The 18,140-nt window shown below is 30.9% G+C and overlaps 1 protein-coding gene across 4 annotated transcripts in view; it reads right to left on the reverse strand.

Annotated features, from left to right (window-relative positions):
• GRIK2 (glutamate ionotropic receptor kainate type subunit 2) overlaps positions 1-18,140 on the reverse strand; it is a 590,245-nt gene that overhangs the window by 139,914 nt on the left and 432,191 nt on the right. For all 4 annotated transcript variants that reach the window (XM_074333337.2, XM_074333338.2, XM_074333339.2 and 1 more), the window contains exon 12: positions 6,525-6,748. In XM_074333337.2, the coding sequence (XP_074189438.1) occupies positions 6,525-6,748 (224 nt within the window). The remainder of the gene's footprint in view (positions 1-6,524; positions 6,749-18,140) is intronic.

Genomic DNA, 18,140 nt, shown 5'->3' on the forward strand with positions numbered 1-18,140 from the left:
TATTGTAGATTAAAATATTTCATAAAGAACACTGTTAATTTTTTTTAAAGGACACTGACTTTCTTAGGATAGTTTTGGACTGTGAAGACCTTTCTTAGGTGACTGAGAACCCCACCTCCCAAAATGCAAGGGAACCATTTTCCTAGTGGCTATGGAAAAACAGAAGCACAATTTTGTTTTGATAACTAACGCAGACAAAATAATCTAGGGAGATGGCTTCTTACACACAATTCTCTAGTCTACAGCTATGGGAGGAGTAGCTACCTAGAAAATAGAAAACATGGAACAAGTGCAGCACTTGGTGAAAAATGCTGGGTTCTCTTTATCTTGTTGGTTCTTGAAAATCATCTCAAAGAATTTCCTTCTGATGACCCCCAAAAAAGGAAAAGTAAGGAATAAAAAGGAAGAGAAGCAAGCCATCCGCAGCATTGCTCTTACCCTATTAGTTTTTCAATCTGAATTAGCTTTTAGAAATGTATGAGACATGGTAGCAACTGCCAAAGAAGCCACTAACCCTCTTTTCCAAATCTTTCATAGAAAAAATAATTTTTTACATACTATTACTTCTTATGATTCAAGTCTTTAGCATTCCTGAGTTTCTTAATGTGACTCTATATACTGTAATTTATTAAAATTAGTTTATGTGATTTACTGAGCTAGACATTTGTGAAACTTCTAAATTGAAACAAATTATCATAGGGTGACTTCATTCTCAGAAGCTCATTGGCCAAGATATTTATTGAGTGGAGACACTTGCTGTGACTACACAGAGAGGCAGCCTTTTTGTTTTTAGAAGTCTTTGAATTCAAATTGGTCATTGAGACAAGGAAAGATACAGAGGCAAATAATTAATCCACATATGAAAACTTTAAAAAGAAAGTCAAACTTCCGCTCTTGTATTTATACTTAATTTTGTTCTAACAATCAAAAATATATTCTGTGAAAAAGTAATTTGGAAATATATGTAGAAACTTGTGAAATAAACTCAAGTACAATAATCTTTAAAGGAATATGCCAATAAGCATTTGATTACAGATTACAGAGAAGCACTTTAATTTTAAATTGTCTTTGTCTTTCTTAACATTTTCTCTTATCTTTTATTATTATAAATATCTAGCATAACTATAAAACTGAGAGGTGGCAAATATGTTTATTTTCTCTCATGATGATTGAGATTCTCTTCTTTGTCCTATGCAGATTTCAGTCAAAATCTCTACTGCATTAATTATCTACATACCGTATTCACCATAGCTAAAAAGAATTCACTGACTCACCTTACTTTCAATTGGTTTGGTTCTACTAATTATACCAATTAAGAATTATTTAATGGGTTAGTGACTCCTTGTCTACTTTGCAACCAAAAACATAACTGAAAGTATTAATAATAAAGAGGTAAATTATCTTATAATGGATTTACCAAATAACAATTGTGGGAGGAAAAAAAAGGAAAAACTAATGTTGACATAACTTCATCTCCTGTAGAAACATAGTTTGAAAAGTGCATTTAATTTTAATCAATGTTGACCTCAAGGTCCATAATTAAGGTGTCTATTAATATAATCAATTTTAATAATCACCTGCTTGTGTGTGAAAGGCATATTAGTAAAACAGCACTATTTCAAACCAGATGTTCATTAAATTGTAGGAAAATTACTAAATGGGAAGAGGAATAACAGATAGGTTTCCCCGAAATTTACTTGAGTAAAAAAATTGACTATAAAATAAAAGTAAAATACATCTACATGTAAAATTGTTATGGAAAGGTAAAACAAAATGGTTTTACAGTAAGAGGTGGGCAAGTTGGTGGCAAAAGCACACAACAAAATTGGCATTTCATTTCAATGTGACAACAGTTTTTTGACAGCAGATTAGTTTAACATTGAACATCCCACCAAAACAGTAATCCATTTCCAAGTGCATAATAATTCATTGTTGCCCTTCACCGTACATTAAATGTCACCCATCATTGTGACAGGAATATAAAAGCTACTGTACACTAGTCAGGAGTGAAGATAAAGCTGTTAATGAAAGCACTTTGGACATGGCTTTCTAGACTCAGTTATATCATTGAAAACACTATGTTCAGAATATCTTTACCTCTGAGCTCCAACAGAAATAAACAACACTTTTACAAGTATAAAGACTCTCAGTAAGACAACAGCCTTCTCATCTTGTGACCAGACCATGTCAGAGCCAAAATATATGTCAAGACAGTCCTGGTGGTCACTGTAATAATGAACCCTTGAGCAAATTCTCAGGATGCCATCCCCTGCTGCTTAATTCAACAACACAATAGATAATATTCTAAAAACAATGCAAAGTGATTCAATGCAAAAGCACACAAGAAATTCTGTATTCTTTTTTACTTAGAAAAACTAATGTTATGTATTTAACACATTGAATATTCTTTTATTTGTTTTCTTGCTAAGAAGGCCAAGTTAGTCAATACTGCTTGCCTTCTTTTACTCTCTTTCCCATTTTGACCATGTTAATTTCTTCATTTACGTCACCTAAGAAATTTCTGTGCAATAATAGCCTTAATACAAAATTTGGTACATTGTTATGTTTTTCTTCTCCAGAGCTTATTTGTATTTAATATTTAAAAGCTAATATCAGAATAATATATGCAATGTTCTCATAAAGTTAGTGAATAATTATTAAAGTTACATCAATCCTGTTGGAGGGAAATTTGTGTACCATTATTCCCTTCTTTTAAGTTTAGTCTTTAGTTATTCATCTCTGTGTAACAAACTACTAAGAATCCTAGACCAAGATTTACATGCTTCAGAAGAACAGCTCTGGTTGTCTTGGAGACAAATATGGTTAAAAGAAAAAGAAAATATATATACAAAATATTATGGGAATTTAAATTGACTCATTTTATAAATAGTATCTATTGTATCAATATCATCTGTTCTTTAACAAAGGAAATATTTGAAGCAAGGTGAAAAATACCTGTCATTATTAGTATAAAGGGTGAATTCTCTAAACAGTTTTTATATGACTAACATATTTATACTAGTATACCTCGGTCAAAGAAAGAAAAGAATAGAAAGACGGAAAAGGGTTTAGGGGTAAATATGATTAAGTACAAGCCCATCATGGACAAGATTTCTTCCTAACCCTCTGTCAGCCACGAGCTATTGTTAGGATATTTGGGATAAGGCCATTCTATGTCTAGAACACAGTACCTCAGGTTCATCTCTACTCTTAAATAAGACTTCTTAGCTAATTCAGGTAAGCATGCTGGTTATGTCATTATGCTATAAACAATAATACCACTGTTTACAAGAGATCACACATTTTTAAACCACACCCAGCCAGACAAATAAGATCATATATCTCATTGTTAAAACTGGTTAAACATTTTAGAGCATTTGTTAAGCATTTTATAGGTTATCTTTTTCTTATAAAATAAGGGTGAGGGGAAATTTTACAAAGGTTATCACAATCTACTTTTAAATCCAACTGAAAACAAAAACAAAAACAAATTCTAACAATTATGAACAGTTCTTAATTTATCATAAAATTAATATTGTTAATATTATGATATAGCAGATAATTCAATAAGCCTCAAATCTACTATTCTAATAACTAACAATCTGTTTAATGCTTTCTTTCCTTTATAGTTGTGTATTTCTCTATAGTTGTGTATTAGAAAAGCATATTTAAAATACATAGAATATATAAAAATTCATATAACTATTAAATATGTCCATGAATTTCATTCAAGGTCAATAGGTATTTATTTATAGGTAAAATAAACTGCAAATTTATCTTGATAACAAATATCATGATTCCATTTAAATTAGAAAGGTAATTAAGTTTTACAATTGAAACTTGGACATTTTGTCTGCATTTATGTATTACGAACTTCTTCATGGTAGCAAGAATTCAATACCCATTAGATTGGATTTTAATTATACAAGTTCATTTGGTTTAGGAGGTTTACTTTAGAATTTAAATGGACACTACACAATAAATTATGTTTTAATCTTATTTTTTACTGCATTTTCAATGATATGGCAATATTTACATGAAATTATTTTAATATTGAGAGTTGAGCAAAATATTCTGAAAGAATCTATGGTTTATTGTTATATTATGTATTATTTTACCAAGAATATCTAATGTTATTTATAACTTAATATAGGATATCTAACTGTTTATTATTTAACAGTCTACCTATTAATTTGCCCATGAATGAAGAAGCTGCACTTGATTTTTAAAATATATGAGACTTTTTGCATCATTGAATAAGACGCTGAAATAAATCATTTTTAACTAATGACAAAATATAACAGCAATATTTGAAAAATTAAAGACACTAATAAATGGTACACCAGTTAATGTTATGTTTTCAAATAGAGTGATCTGATGTATTTCTTTTGTGTAAAATTAACACAAGTTACCATAATTTTACAGATGTTATATTATTATGTTATTTGATGATTTAATAAAGTGAAAGTTATAGAAATATTTTGAAAGTTAGGTAAGTGTATATCCATACCACATACCTCTATTTGCAAATGTACTTTTAAGCTGAAAAAGAATCCACTTTTAAGTATTTGCTTTTGAATCTAATTTCAGAAGATTTGGGCTCAGAAAATAGGCTATCTAAAATTCTTAATATGAATTTGAGGTACCCAATTGTCTCGGTTTAAGATCCCTTGGAAACTACAATTAGACTTAATTCAACTTGACTGATACCCACATAATTGCCTCAGAATTGTCTCAGAACTGTTTCCCCCGGCTTTGTTTATATACTACCCAAGAAATTTCATTTAATTGATTAAGAAGAAACAGGTGTACCTGAAGATTTTTTCCATATTTTGGCTTTTTCTATATTTTACAGTTTTATTTTTCTGTTTGCCCTGTGGAGGTTTCAGAGTTCTCTAGCTATTGAATAATTTAAACTATAATCCTTGAACTCTGAATACATATGAAACAGGATAGGTTGTGTTGGTCACTATAAAAAGGATATACTTTGTCCAAAGATGACCAAAAATGAGAAAGCTGTTTTATTTTCACAAAGTATGTAAAGTTGGAGATAAAAACTTAAGAACTTCATATTTCAAATTCTCCATTTTGTGGGAAAACTCCAAACTTCAAATAAAAATTTTAACACAATCTACCATATAGCTACAAAAGCTATATGTAGATGTGTTTTCAATACAAAGTTTTAGTCAAATGCAAATGATCATTGCCTGAAGCATTCAAGTGTTAATATTGATCCAATTAGGTAAAATATTATAAATTTGTATAATATTCATGTGTAAATGTATCAAAATATTTGTGTGTAACTATAAAAAAGTAAATACATATAAATATTATGCTATTTCTACAATTGATTGCTTTTTTATTTAATTCAGTGAACTAAATGTTTTTTACTGATAGGAAAATATACATAATTTCATTGAAAAAATAAAAATTCAAGGAAGGACAAATATCCTTAGTGATAAATTGATCAGAAGAACCTATTTAATGTAATTAAACCCCGCCAAAAACGTATTTAATACTTAATTTTGAAGAGAGGACAGAAAAATCTTATTTATAGTTATAAATTGTAAATATTACCAACATGAAAAACTACAGGTAGAATTCTAATTCATCTTGGATTTAGAGCTACCTTTTTGATGTATACTAGAACATAAAAAAATTCAAAGTCTATACGTAATGAATATGTGACCTCAAGCTCATTAGAGTAACAATAGTGGTCTGAGTCCTGAGGGATAGCTTTACCTTCTTAACTAAGGCAAAAGAAAACTGAATCATATTAAAATGATCTGTTAAAAATTTGAGACTGAGTTAAGCAAAATGAAAAATGACTACAGATTTCCACTTCCAGAATAACAATAAAGTAGCAAAAGCAACATAGATTAAACTATATTATAGATTATAAAGACTATTATGTAAATATAAAACTACATAGTTTCAAACTAGGCATTTGACTTTCTGATCCTATGATTGAAAAAACCCTATGTGTCAACAAAATAAAGCAGATTTTTGTGGTGATATATTTATTCTGTGAAAAAAAGATGATGAATTGTATGTAGAAAATCATGGTAGTCTTTTGACATTTAAAATTCTTATATTTAATTAGCCTTTGTTAAAAAAAAAAAAAAAGAAAAACACCTTTTAAATTTTACCACTTGGGGTTTTTTTGTGACTGATTTATTAATTCAATTTAGTAAAAAGATAATAGTACTTTGCTGTCTGGTTCAAGAGAAATCTTCAAAATGAAGAAATAATTTTTAGATCACAGTGATTTGGACTCCTTTTAGGTTTTGATTAAGAAATGTAAACTCTACCACAATTATAGCTTACTGACACAACCAGCATGCTTTCTGCCCAAAAAGGCATCATAGTACATTTTATTAAGTTACATGACTCCTAAAAGTTCATTATTCTTCAGCATCCCATGGGAAGTAAAGAAAAAGTAAAATTGATTGTGACTTTTGACAATTATTAGTTAGAAAAGGAGGTAACAATTGCCAAAAAAATCACAAAAGTGAGCATGTTACCTGGCTATGACAAAGAGCACACAACTGACACCCAAGTAAGCCAGCAGAATATACATCCAGATATCAGGGGAGAGAGGATTCAGGAAGGAGAAGACGCCTGGGTTTGTACCATTGGGCTTGCGGTACAAAATACTTATTCCAAGTGTCATAAAGGGCTTGGAAAAGTCGATGACCTTCTCTCGAACGTAGGTAATAGCCAGTGGAGCAACTGCAAGGTCAGCTTTCTGTAGAGGTAAACATAAAAAAGAAAAAAAAAAGAAAAACAAAAATGGTTCTAAGTCACAAGAAAGAAGTCAGTAACCAAATTAAAACAAAGACTTTACACTTGCGAATTGTCTCAGTAGGGATTGCATTAACATTTAAAGCATTCTTCACTCTGAATTGAAGTATCTGATTTACTCTGCCACTTATTTCTATATGCTTTTGGATTAGCAAACCAAGATTTATATTGCAAGTATAAAGGGAAAGAAAAAAAACATATGGTGAAAACACTGAAGAAACAATTATGCATTCAGTACCTGAATTATGCTACTGAACATTCTGTAATTACTTTGAATCTAAACTATAAAAACATTTAACATCAATTATGATTTTCTAAATACTTTGGTAAATTCTAATTGGTAATAATAATAATAATAGCTACCCCAAATTATTTAGCTGATAATCAACTCTTTTTTTTCTGGTTTTAACACTATCAATTATAATTAAAAGCTTTTATCTTTAGTTAACATGGTGAAAATCATCTTTTAATGTGGTGGTGTTTACTGTCCCTGAGTTTCTTTCTATCCCTCGAATTTGTTTCATATTATTTAATGAAAATCCTTGAAGGTTTGCTTAAATTGCATTAGGAAATGAGTTTTTCAATTGTCATAAAGTTGCTGATTTTCCATGGTAGCTTATATATGTTAAATTACTAATGCTTTTCACTCATCATGTTATAAACATTTATCAGGGATGAACTTAAGCTCTAATACAGGGACAGAAATAATTACAATATTTTAAAATAACATTGGCATCTATTCCTATCTATGATGAGAAGCTATATTTCCACAATTCCATATATATATATACTGATTTTTCAGAGAATACAGAAGACATGCTCATTGTAAAAAGCTATGTAGACCCAGCAATCCCTCTCCTGGGTACCTATCCAAAAAATCTGAAAACATTTATCCATAAAGACATATGGGCTCTAACGTTCATTGCAGCTTCATTTATGGTGGCCAAGACATGGAAACAACCAAAGTGTCCTTCGACAGATGAATGGATAAAGAAGTTGTGGTATATATACACAATGGAATACTATTCTGCCATAAGAAAAAAGATGAAATAGTACCATTTGTGACAACATGGATGTATCTCAAGATCATAATGCTAAGCAAAATAAATCAGACAGAAAAAGTAGAGAATCATATGATTTCACTGATATGAGGTATATAAAACTGAAAAGAACAAAAGAAAAAGACAAATGAAGAAAGAAAAACTCATAGACACAGACAATAGTTTAGTGTTTATCAGAGGGCAAGGCGGAAGAGAGGTAATATATGAGTGTAAAGGGGATCAAATATATGGTGATGGAAAGAGAATTGACTCTGGGTGGTGAACACACAATGTGATTTATAGATGATGTAATACAGAATTGTACATCTGAAATCTATATAACTTTACTAAAAATTGTCACTCCAATAAATTTTAATTAAAAAAAAAAAGCTATGGAAAGACATATAAAAGACTAAAATTGGGCCTATACTATTTCCTCAGCTCAGGGATTGTTGGAGGATTTATAGAAGAAGCTTCTCTAAAAGGCTAGGTTTACTGACGCTATTATTCTGGATATGTGTTTGTGTGCATTTGTGTATTGAGAGTGTGGGGGGAAGAGGGAGCACTCAGATATTTGGATAAAGTATCTTTGAGAATAACTATGGAGAGAGAAAGACATTTCCCTAAAAATTAGAAAAGAAAAACAGGTCTTCACGTTCCTGGGGAGTGTATCATATTTCATATTCATAAATCAAGGAAAATATCAATTTAGTAATTTGCTATGCAACAGGCACTGTGCCAAGGACTTAACATGAATTGTCACATTTAACCTTTACACAATCCTACTGTTACTCCCATTTTCAGATAAGGAAACTGAATTCATGAGAAGTTATAAACGTGTTCCTTTTCATAGCGCTAACTGAGTACTGGAACCAGGACATAAACCCAAACTATTGGAATCTATACTTAGAAATAACAATGACTTGCATCTCAGAAAACAGAAATAGAATAATGGAAACATTCACTCATTCATTCATTCATTCATTCATTTATGAAAGAGTTTGTAGAGATCAAAAGGAAAATATACAGAAAGAAGGGCAGTGATTAAACAGATTACAGTCTATGAGAATTTAGAGGGTGAATGCAGGGTTCAAGCAGATGGAGTATTGCACAGGAAGGAGACAGTACTTCTCAGAAAGGAAGGATGTAAAGACGGTTAGAAAAAATAAACAATTTTATTATGGAAAGAAAGTGATAATTTATGAAACAAAGATTCCAGGTAAACCTCTCTTGTTTGAGAGATTGAATATACATACAACACAGTTTATCTATGTGCCACTTCACTTTGTAACTTCTCTCTTCTTAGGGACAGGAAAAGCAAAACTTCACCACATATAAAGCATATAAGCGAATACACTTTAAGCTGGTAAAATATTTTTAATTCAAAATGATTAACAAAAGTTAAGAAACAATTCAAACAACATATATTAAATCAAAACCACTATATTATTTCAAAAAAGGTTATTCTATAGGCTTATATTAATGGGATTGACAAGGCATACCTCAAATTTCAAATTTTACTTAGCCTTGTCTAAAATAAAATTTTAATTCCAAATATGAAAATGGAAAAAAGACAAAAAAGTTATAGTGAAATACTTTCAATTATAAAAGAAATTAGTTGTTTGGCCCGAAAATATAAACAGACACTTTTAAACATTAAATAAAAAATAAATGGATCAACAGATTGTAGTACAGCCATATAATGAAAGATTATTCAGCAATAAAAAGAAATGAGCTATCAATTCATAAAAGACGTGGAAGAACCTGAAGTGCATATCACCAAATGAAAGATGTCAGTCTGAAAAGGCTATACATAGTATGATTCCAACTACATGACATTTGAAAAAGGGAGAACTATGGAGACTAAAAAGACTGTGGTTGCCAAGGGCTCAGGTTAACCGGGGAGACATGAATAAGTGGAGCACAGAACACTTTAAGGGCCATGAAACTATTCTGTGAGAACTCTCATGGTGGGTCATAACACCATGCATTTATCAAAACCCGTAAAATTGCACAACATGAAAATGAACCGTAATATAAACTATAGACTTTAGCTAATAATAATGTATCAATAATGGTTCATCAACTGTAACAAATGTATTATACTAATGGAAGGGGTTAATAATAAGGGAAACTGTGGGGGTGGGTAGGCTGCGGTAGGATGGAAATTCCACTTTCTGCACAATTTTCTTATAAACCTAAAACGTCTCTAAAAAAGTCTATTAATTTTTTTAAAATATCAAAGGGTTGTTTTAACTATATCTGAAGTAGGATTTAATGTGTTATGTCGATTAATTAATTAGAATTTGGTTGTTACTATTAATAGTAAATACATAAAACTTATCAAATATCATCAAATATAAGCAATCTCTAACTGCACACCAAAGATATTTTTAAGTCCATTTAAACAATCCCAAGGATTATCTTGCAGCAGGAAAGATGAACATTTATTTATACACAATAACATCCTCTATAAATAAGATATAACTTCATTACAAGTTTATTAATAATATAATAATTTTGAAATTTAATCAACATGTTGTTATATTAAAAATGTTTGTATTGGTAGATGTGGTATTTTCCCATCAAATCTCATAGTATTAAAGACAAAGCAGGGAAGAAAAGAGCCTGATTAAATAATCTAAGAACTTTTTATCTCTTTAGATACAAGCTTTGATTTAGCGAAAAATAGATTTAGTAATTGATTTTTTACTTTAAAGAAAAAAGTAATCTTATATTAGAAAAAGTCAGTGGTCAAAATTGTTTTAAAAATCTATTTCAGCAAAATAAAAAATAACTAAATTATGTGTCATATGAATAGTACAAAGGAAAGGGAGAGCTCAATTCTTCTGTCTTACTGGTCTTTGAAGGCTTTAACACACAATTATATTGGTGTTACAACAGAAGAAAGAGTCTGAGATGACAAAGGACTGAATTGGGAGGGTGCAGCAGCAGGAAAAAGAAATATCATACGTAGTACTAGCTAGTATTAAATGTATCCAATATGGGCCAAGACTGAGTTATATTCTTTGCCTATATCACTTCCATTAATCCTCACGACAACTCTACCAGATTTGTAGTCTGATTTCCTTTTTACAGATCAAAAAGAATCATTAGAGTTTAAGGAAAGTATGGCTCCAAAGGTGACTTAACCATACTCATTTCTCACAAGTTTTCTTGTACAATCATTCAAATGCATCATAACTTTTTTTTCTATACTATTTCTATATTATAGAATATAGAAAATCATCTGCCCAAAATCATCTTTCCTTGTCTCCACTACACAGATTCCATAAGGCACATATCCGGTCCGTTTCCTTCTGTGAAGCCTCTTCTGAACATTCGATAAACATCCATGTCTCTTATGTGTATTTTTATAGCCCAAGTAAACTTAATCGTGTAACTGAATACATAACAATACTTTACGATGCATTATTTCTGATCTTTTTCCACGTATAAGTCAACTAATATGAGATGAGATTTTTGGACGTACATACCGTTGTAACTGTGTTGTTCCTATGAGAGTTTAAGCACTTTGAAACTCGCAGGCATTCCCTTCAATCAAAGCACATAATGCTGAACTAAGGGAATGTTAAAATAGTCCTCTCTAGAAATTTTACAAAGGTGCCTGGACAGCACCAACCTTATTAATTTAATAAATATTAATTTAATAGTCTATCAGTCTATGTGAAACTCTTCCAAATTGTCGTACTCAGTCCTCTGATCATAAGTTAACATCTTTAGAGCACAGGATAAATCTGACACCAAGGAACTGCATAGTAAATGTTTGCTGAATATAGTTTCAATTTAACTTACTAAACTTTTCAAAGAAAACCCCTCAGAGAATTTAAAATTAAACTTTTTATCCTGTTTTACTATAGAAATAAGATTTATTTATACATTAATATAATTTCTAGTGAACTAACCACCTAGAGAAAACAGAATAATTCTTTTAATGGAATTCTATAATTAATAGCAATCCTTTGACTAAAGTCTCACAGAACAATGGTGACATTATTTTTTGGTCTAATATCTAATATGTAATACAAAAAATAGATAACAAAGCTTATATTCATGAATGACACAATGACCTCAAATGTGATCACGTTGAGAAACATTTACGAAGTACTAGTAATCAAAGAACATAACGATATTATTTTATAATACATGATCTTGTCAATGAAACCTCTTATGAATCCTTCTTAAAGTTCTTACAATTTAACAACGAAAAACCAGTTCTAAACATTGATTCCCACCCCCCACAGTGTTGTGAAATGCTTAGTAAGTTATTAAAGTAGTAAGTGCAGATGAACAAATTGGAAATATTTTAACTAGCTTAATTAAGACATTTAAGTTAATTAATTATGCATATCAATGTCACTTATAAGTGAGATCACACTTTCCTAAACTATATGGAATGTATAATATGAACAAATACTTTGTCTTTTGTTTTATGGAAATTTGATTCACTTATATTTAAATCATTCAAATGCTACATAGCCACTTATATATGATACCACCCTCCACTACTGTCCACCTCCTGAAGTCACAACGTCACATTTCCTGGACAATTTCAGTAACTTCCTTATTGGTTCCCTGCTTTCATTCTTATCTGACTAGAGTGTATTCATTCAAAGACCAGAAAGTTCTTTTTAAAACACATATGAGGTCGGGCAATTAAGTTCGCGAACTCATCCTAGAAAAAGTGCTACATACCTTCTTGCTGAATATCATTATAGTCACCTTCGAAGTACTCCTCTTGGGAAACTATGCACCAATGCCAGTTCCTAGTCCACCCTTCCAAGCAATTTTGGAATTATTTTTTCTGGAATGGCCATCAGAGCTGTCCTTGTATTACCCTTGACGTCCTGAATGCCATCAAAATGTCTTCCTTTCAATGTTTCATCTTCGGGTAAAGAAAGAAGCCATTGGCGGCCAGATCAGGTGAGTAGGCAGGGTGTTCCAATACAGTTATTAGTTTACTGGCTAAAAACTCCCCCACAGACACTGCCCTGTGAGCTGAGCATTGTCGTGATGCAAGAACCATGAATTGTTGGCAAAAAAATTCAGGTAGTTTTCATCTAACTTTTTCATTCAGCCTTTTCAGCACTTCCAAATAGTAAACTTAGTTAACTGTTTCTCCAGTTGGTACAAATTCATAATGAATAACCCCTTTGATATCAAAAAATGTTAGCAACATCGTTGCAACAAGCTCATGAACTTAATTGTCTGACCTCATATCAGGTTATTGTTTCATGCTCAGAATGCTCCAACGATTTCTATCACACATAGAATCAAATCTAATCTCAGAATATGAAGTATTATAAGAGATGACCCCTGGCTACTTCATCAGCATCAGATCATATCACACTTCTGGCCTTAGTTGGATTACTTTTGCTCCAACAATTCTAGCTGCATTTCTAATCTTTAAATATGTGGACACATTCTTGTCTCAAGGCCTTTCTACTTGCTATTCCTTCTGCCTGAAAAGCTTGCCCCTTATATATCCACATGGCTTATTATCTCTCTTCATTCACATGTCTGTTCTGATGTCAGTCACTCAAAGAGATCTTTTTTGATCACTCATTCTGTCACTCTCTGTCTCCTTACCATGTTTTCATTTTCTTCAAAAACATATCGTGACCTGAAAGTCTGCCATTTATTGTCAACCTTCTTCCAACAGAATGTAAGTTCCGTTTGAGTAAGGAGTTCTCTGTGTTACCCAATTGTGTACTTCTAGTGCCTAGCACAATGCCTGGCATAGAGTAGTCATTAAACATTTGTTTAAAAATGAATTGGTGAATAAATAAAACTATCATTATTGCTAATTCTTCCCCCAGTACTTCCCTAAACTTCTTTACAGAAGACAGTGTTCTTGAGTTTTGTCTTCTTACCACACTAAAATTTTCAATGTGCATGATTTATATATTTATATAACTGAAATAATAGTAAATAATTGCTGAAATGTTTCATATAATATCCCTGTGGCAAACGAGGCTTTTGTTATCATAATAAATAAGAAATCACCTCATACCATCATGTTAGTACTCACTAAGTTGTGTTTAAGAAAAATATTTGATGAGATTAAAGTTATGTGTGTTTCATGTATGTGAAAAACTAACTTCAAGCTTCTATAAATTGTATACATTTTATAGAGTACACAACCTAGAATCTACATGTAAGTTTACCAAGACATAAGCTTCTATTTGAGAACTATGCCTTTAGTTGCTTTTCACCAAACCAAGTAATAACCATACAGTATACAACGGAAAGTAAAGTAGGCAATTGAGTTAAAAATACAGATACTGCTTTCACACTTATAGGGCCTAAGTCTGGGCAATTAAGAAAAAAATTAAACACAAACAGTAGTAGTTCAACTGCTGCTTCAGCAGCTGTTACTTTATTAATGCTTAAGTAAATCTCCTGATAATTTCAAATGATACTGTCTAACTCTACCAAACTTGCCATTACTGACAGAATGAAAAATAAAATTCTCAACCGGTAATTCTTCAAAAGAGCCATGGCTCCAAAATGTTTCTAAAGTTTGATATTTTGGGTATGGGGAAAACTTTAATTGATTCTGTTTTGTTTTGTTTTGTTTTATTCCCACCTAGATCTGATTTCATTGTAAATTCTCAATTGGATGTTTTATAAATATTAATATCCCTATACTAAAATTGTCAAAATAACTCTCTCACACTCCAATATTTCTATGAGATTTATATTTTAATGCTCTCTGGAGTTAGTATAACTCCCTTGGAAAGAAAATAGGTATACAGAAATTGAGGGTTTTTTTTCATTGTTAATTGCAAGAAAACTAAACTTCTATTAAAAAATAATCTGAAATCATGAACATCGGTACTCCAAAGTGGAATTTAGCATATCTGTTATTCAAGAGCAAAGCACTGAATGATGATGTTCCTGATATTTTCTTTTCTGTATTTTGGGTATTACAGACTTCCCGCTTTTAAAATAATAAAATAATGAACATATTTTAAAATTATAGTATAAGTGAAATATTTTATCCTACCAAATACAATCACCTAAATATGAATCATGTTCTATTATTATACATTCTATAATTCTTATAGTTATATTTAAACGTACATAAGAACAAAAGAAGGAAAAATCCAGAATATTATTCAAACTCACTGTTATTACATATTTATCAAGCACATATTTCATGAGAGAGAGATGATAAAAGATTTCTTTGAAACAAATGTATATGCAAAGTTTCAAAATAGAAAGTTAAAAGCAACTCAAAATATTATTTAAAACTTCATGTTATTTCTTGAACTTATAAAACTTTCACAGAATTTCTTGTTACTGATATCAGCTATTATTTCACCTATATATTTTTTGGTAAACTTTTTCTCATTTCCCAGTTTAAATGCTATGGGAACACAACCAGTGAACCAAGAAACAACTACTAGCACTGAGATGGGTGACTATGAACTACAAGGAACCTTCTTAATGAAATTGTGAACTTATAATTCTGCTCTGGTACACCATTCCACAGTGGATAATGGAATAAGCACACCGGATTTCCAGGATCTGTTTACAAATAATAGGTAAGTTATAACAGTTGTAAATAATCAATGCTTTTACATTTTCCATTATGATGCATTTTTTTTAAAACAACATTAATTGATTTAGAATAATTTTAGAATTAATTTATTTAGAATATTTGTCACAAAAACAAACATCCCTTTACAAATGATTATAAAGTTTAACTATGATGCACCAGGACTGGGGCAAAGTATTAAGAGGTGTTTATGACAGCTCATTTCTCAGGTACTCACATCAGAATAGGGAAGATTAACATGGAAAGGCCTAAAAAGTACTTCAGTTGAAGTACATATAAGGTACAGTAGTTTACAATTTCACTGGTTTGCCCAATTGCTGTTCTAATTGGTTAATATAAAAAGATATTCATTATTAGAATTTATACTACTTGTATAAAATCTAGACTTGAAATGGGACCAATACATAAACACTCCATAGTCATTATTAAAGAAAGTACAATGGACTCAAGAGGGAAAAGTGATAAGCATTATAGCTCATTTTATAGCTCCAGATTATCTACTCTTAATTACTAAATTTAAAACAAAAAACAACAGCAAAAAAACTGTGATCTTTTCTTTTTTTTTTTTAATTAAAGTTTACTAGGGTGACAATTGTTAGCAAAGTTACACAGAGTTCAGTTGTACAATTCTGTAATACATCATCTATATGTCACATTGTGTGTTCACCACCCAGAGTCAGTTCTCTTCCCATCACCATATATTTAGAGCGGTACATTTTTGAATGTGAGATTATTACAAAAAGCTGAATGATGGTTAACACTTGTAAGCCACATAAGTAAACTGCAAGTCACTCCAAGCTCAGTGTCTTCTATTTCATTTTCCATGTAAAATACAAATGAACAGGAAATAATTATACTGTATACCCTTATTCTTACTTAAAGACATCTGTTATACTCGTAGAGAATTACAACCATCTCTTCTGTATATCTCCCAACAGAAGAAAAATAATTTTTTGCTACATAGAATGTACCTTTCCCAGAACTTGTTCATGAATAGGTTTACAGAATTTTCAAAACGTTCTTTGAATTGGTTAAATTTAAAATACAAACTTACTTAATTTCCAACATTCAAAAGCTGTGTTATAATGCTTGGAACAAATACAATGTACATATTAATATTTGTTACACAAGTAAACTGTTAATATACATCATGAGAAAGAACTCTGTATATTAAAAATATGTACATATATATCTAAACAACTAGCCATTGCTACTGTTGCATGTGGACCTCTTTACAATGAACTCTAACAAAAAAATGCATTTGGTAACATGTTTTCTCTGGTTCCCAAAACTCATGAGATTCCCTGAATCTGTACTTTTCAATTAAGTTCTGTAAAGGTGTAACTATAACTATTTATCTAATCTGTGTTAAAATTTTTGAGGTGTGAGGGTATCTTAAAATCTTGCTATCTATCTGAAATTATTCATTCACTTATATATTCAATAATTCATCATTGAAGAATTCACTAATTCATTCAACAAATATTTATTCTTGTGTGGCTGCTCTATAATAGATGTTGTTCTAGATACTTGCAGTACTGGTAAAGACAGACAAAATGAAGAAGACAGAAACAAAGCATGAAAAAATAGAGGATGTAATTTCAGGTAGTGAATAGTGTGTCTTAAAGGAAGATAAAACAGGGTAAGAGGATGAGAGTGTGATAGGGAGAAAAGGGGAACTTTTTTTGTATTTTTTTAATATGGTGGATGGAGACAACCTCACCAATGTCATGACATTGAGTCAAGATTTCAGTTAGCTCAGGGATAAGGCCCTGTGAGAGCTGAGCAGTGTTCTCCTGGAAGAGGGAATTGTTACAAAGGCTGTGGGTGGAAACAGCAGGGTACATGAGAGGGGCAGCAGGTAATGTTTCTAACCCTCCCCATACCCTCACATTTTAATCATCCTGTTGATTCTCTCCAGAAAATCCTGCAGAATTGTAGAAACAGCACGTGAAAGCACACTTCAACCATAAACAAAAGGTGTCAGATTTAGAAGAGAAAATTTGTGTCATTGCACCTCTCAGTATGTTTTTCCACTATAATAAAATGATACCACTTTTTTATTTAGTCTCTTACCTTTACCCTATAAATGTGATCTCTAGAAATTATTTTGTTCAAATTCAATTGCAAGAAAACTAATTGTGCCTTAGAATTTGTTAAAATACTATACAACCTATTAAATATTTTTAAAATATCAGAGCCACAATGTGATAATTTAGTATTATATAAATAATAATAGAAATAAACAAAGTGGTCACAATATTTCTGAACCTGTGACATGAGCCTTGCTCCTTGCCTGTATGATCACCTGCCCCTACAAAAATACTCTCTTGATAATTACAATAAACTCAAGGTTTTCTGCCAATATCACTGAGGAACAGCAATTTCCTCCCAGCATATTTGATTTTTCCTATAATTCAGGTATAATAACTGAGCTGAGACCCCTTCCCTATGTTTGTTAATAAAAATTGAGGCTGTTCTCATATTTGTTTATTAAGTTTTAATAATATAGCATTGTATATTTAAGAATGCTTGAAGAACTCAGAGGTAAATTTGATTATAAAGGTTAAAAACACCAAAACTGCAAAGCAGCACACAAAAATCTTTCTAAAACTAACTGCTACAATTGAGATGTCTGATAGTAGAAAACTAGATGCAGATAAGAAAAAGTTTCCTAAGATAAAAGTTAGAATTTTCCATCTGTCATTTAA

Source organism: Rhinolophus sinicus, chromosome 2 (genome assembly GCF_057876585.1).
Source record: "Rhinolophus sinicus isolate RSI-liver-muscle chromosome 2, RSI-T2T, whole genome shotgun sequence".
In the NCBI taxonomy this organism is placed as follows: Eukaryota; Metazoa; Chordata; class Mammalia; order Chiroptera; family Rhinolophidae; genus Rhinolophus; species Rhinolophus sinicus.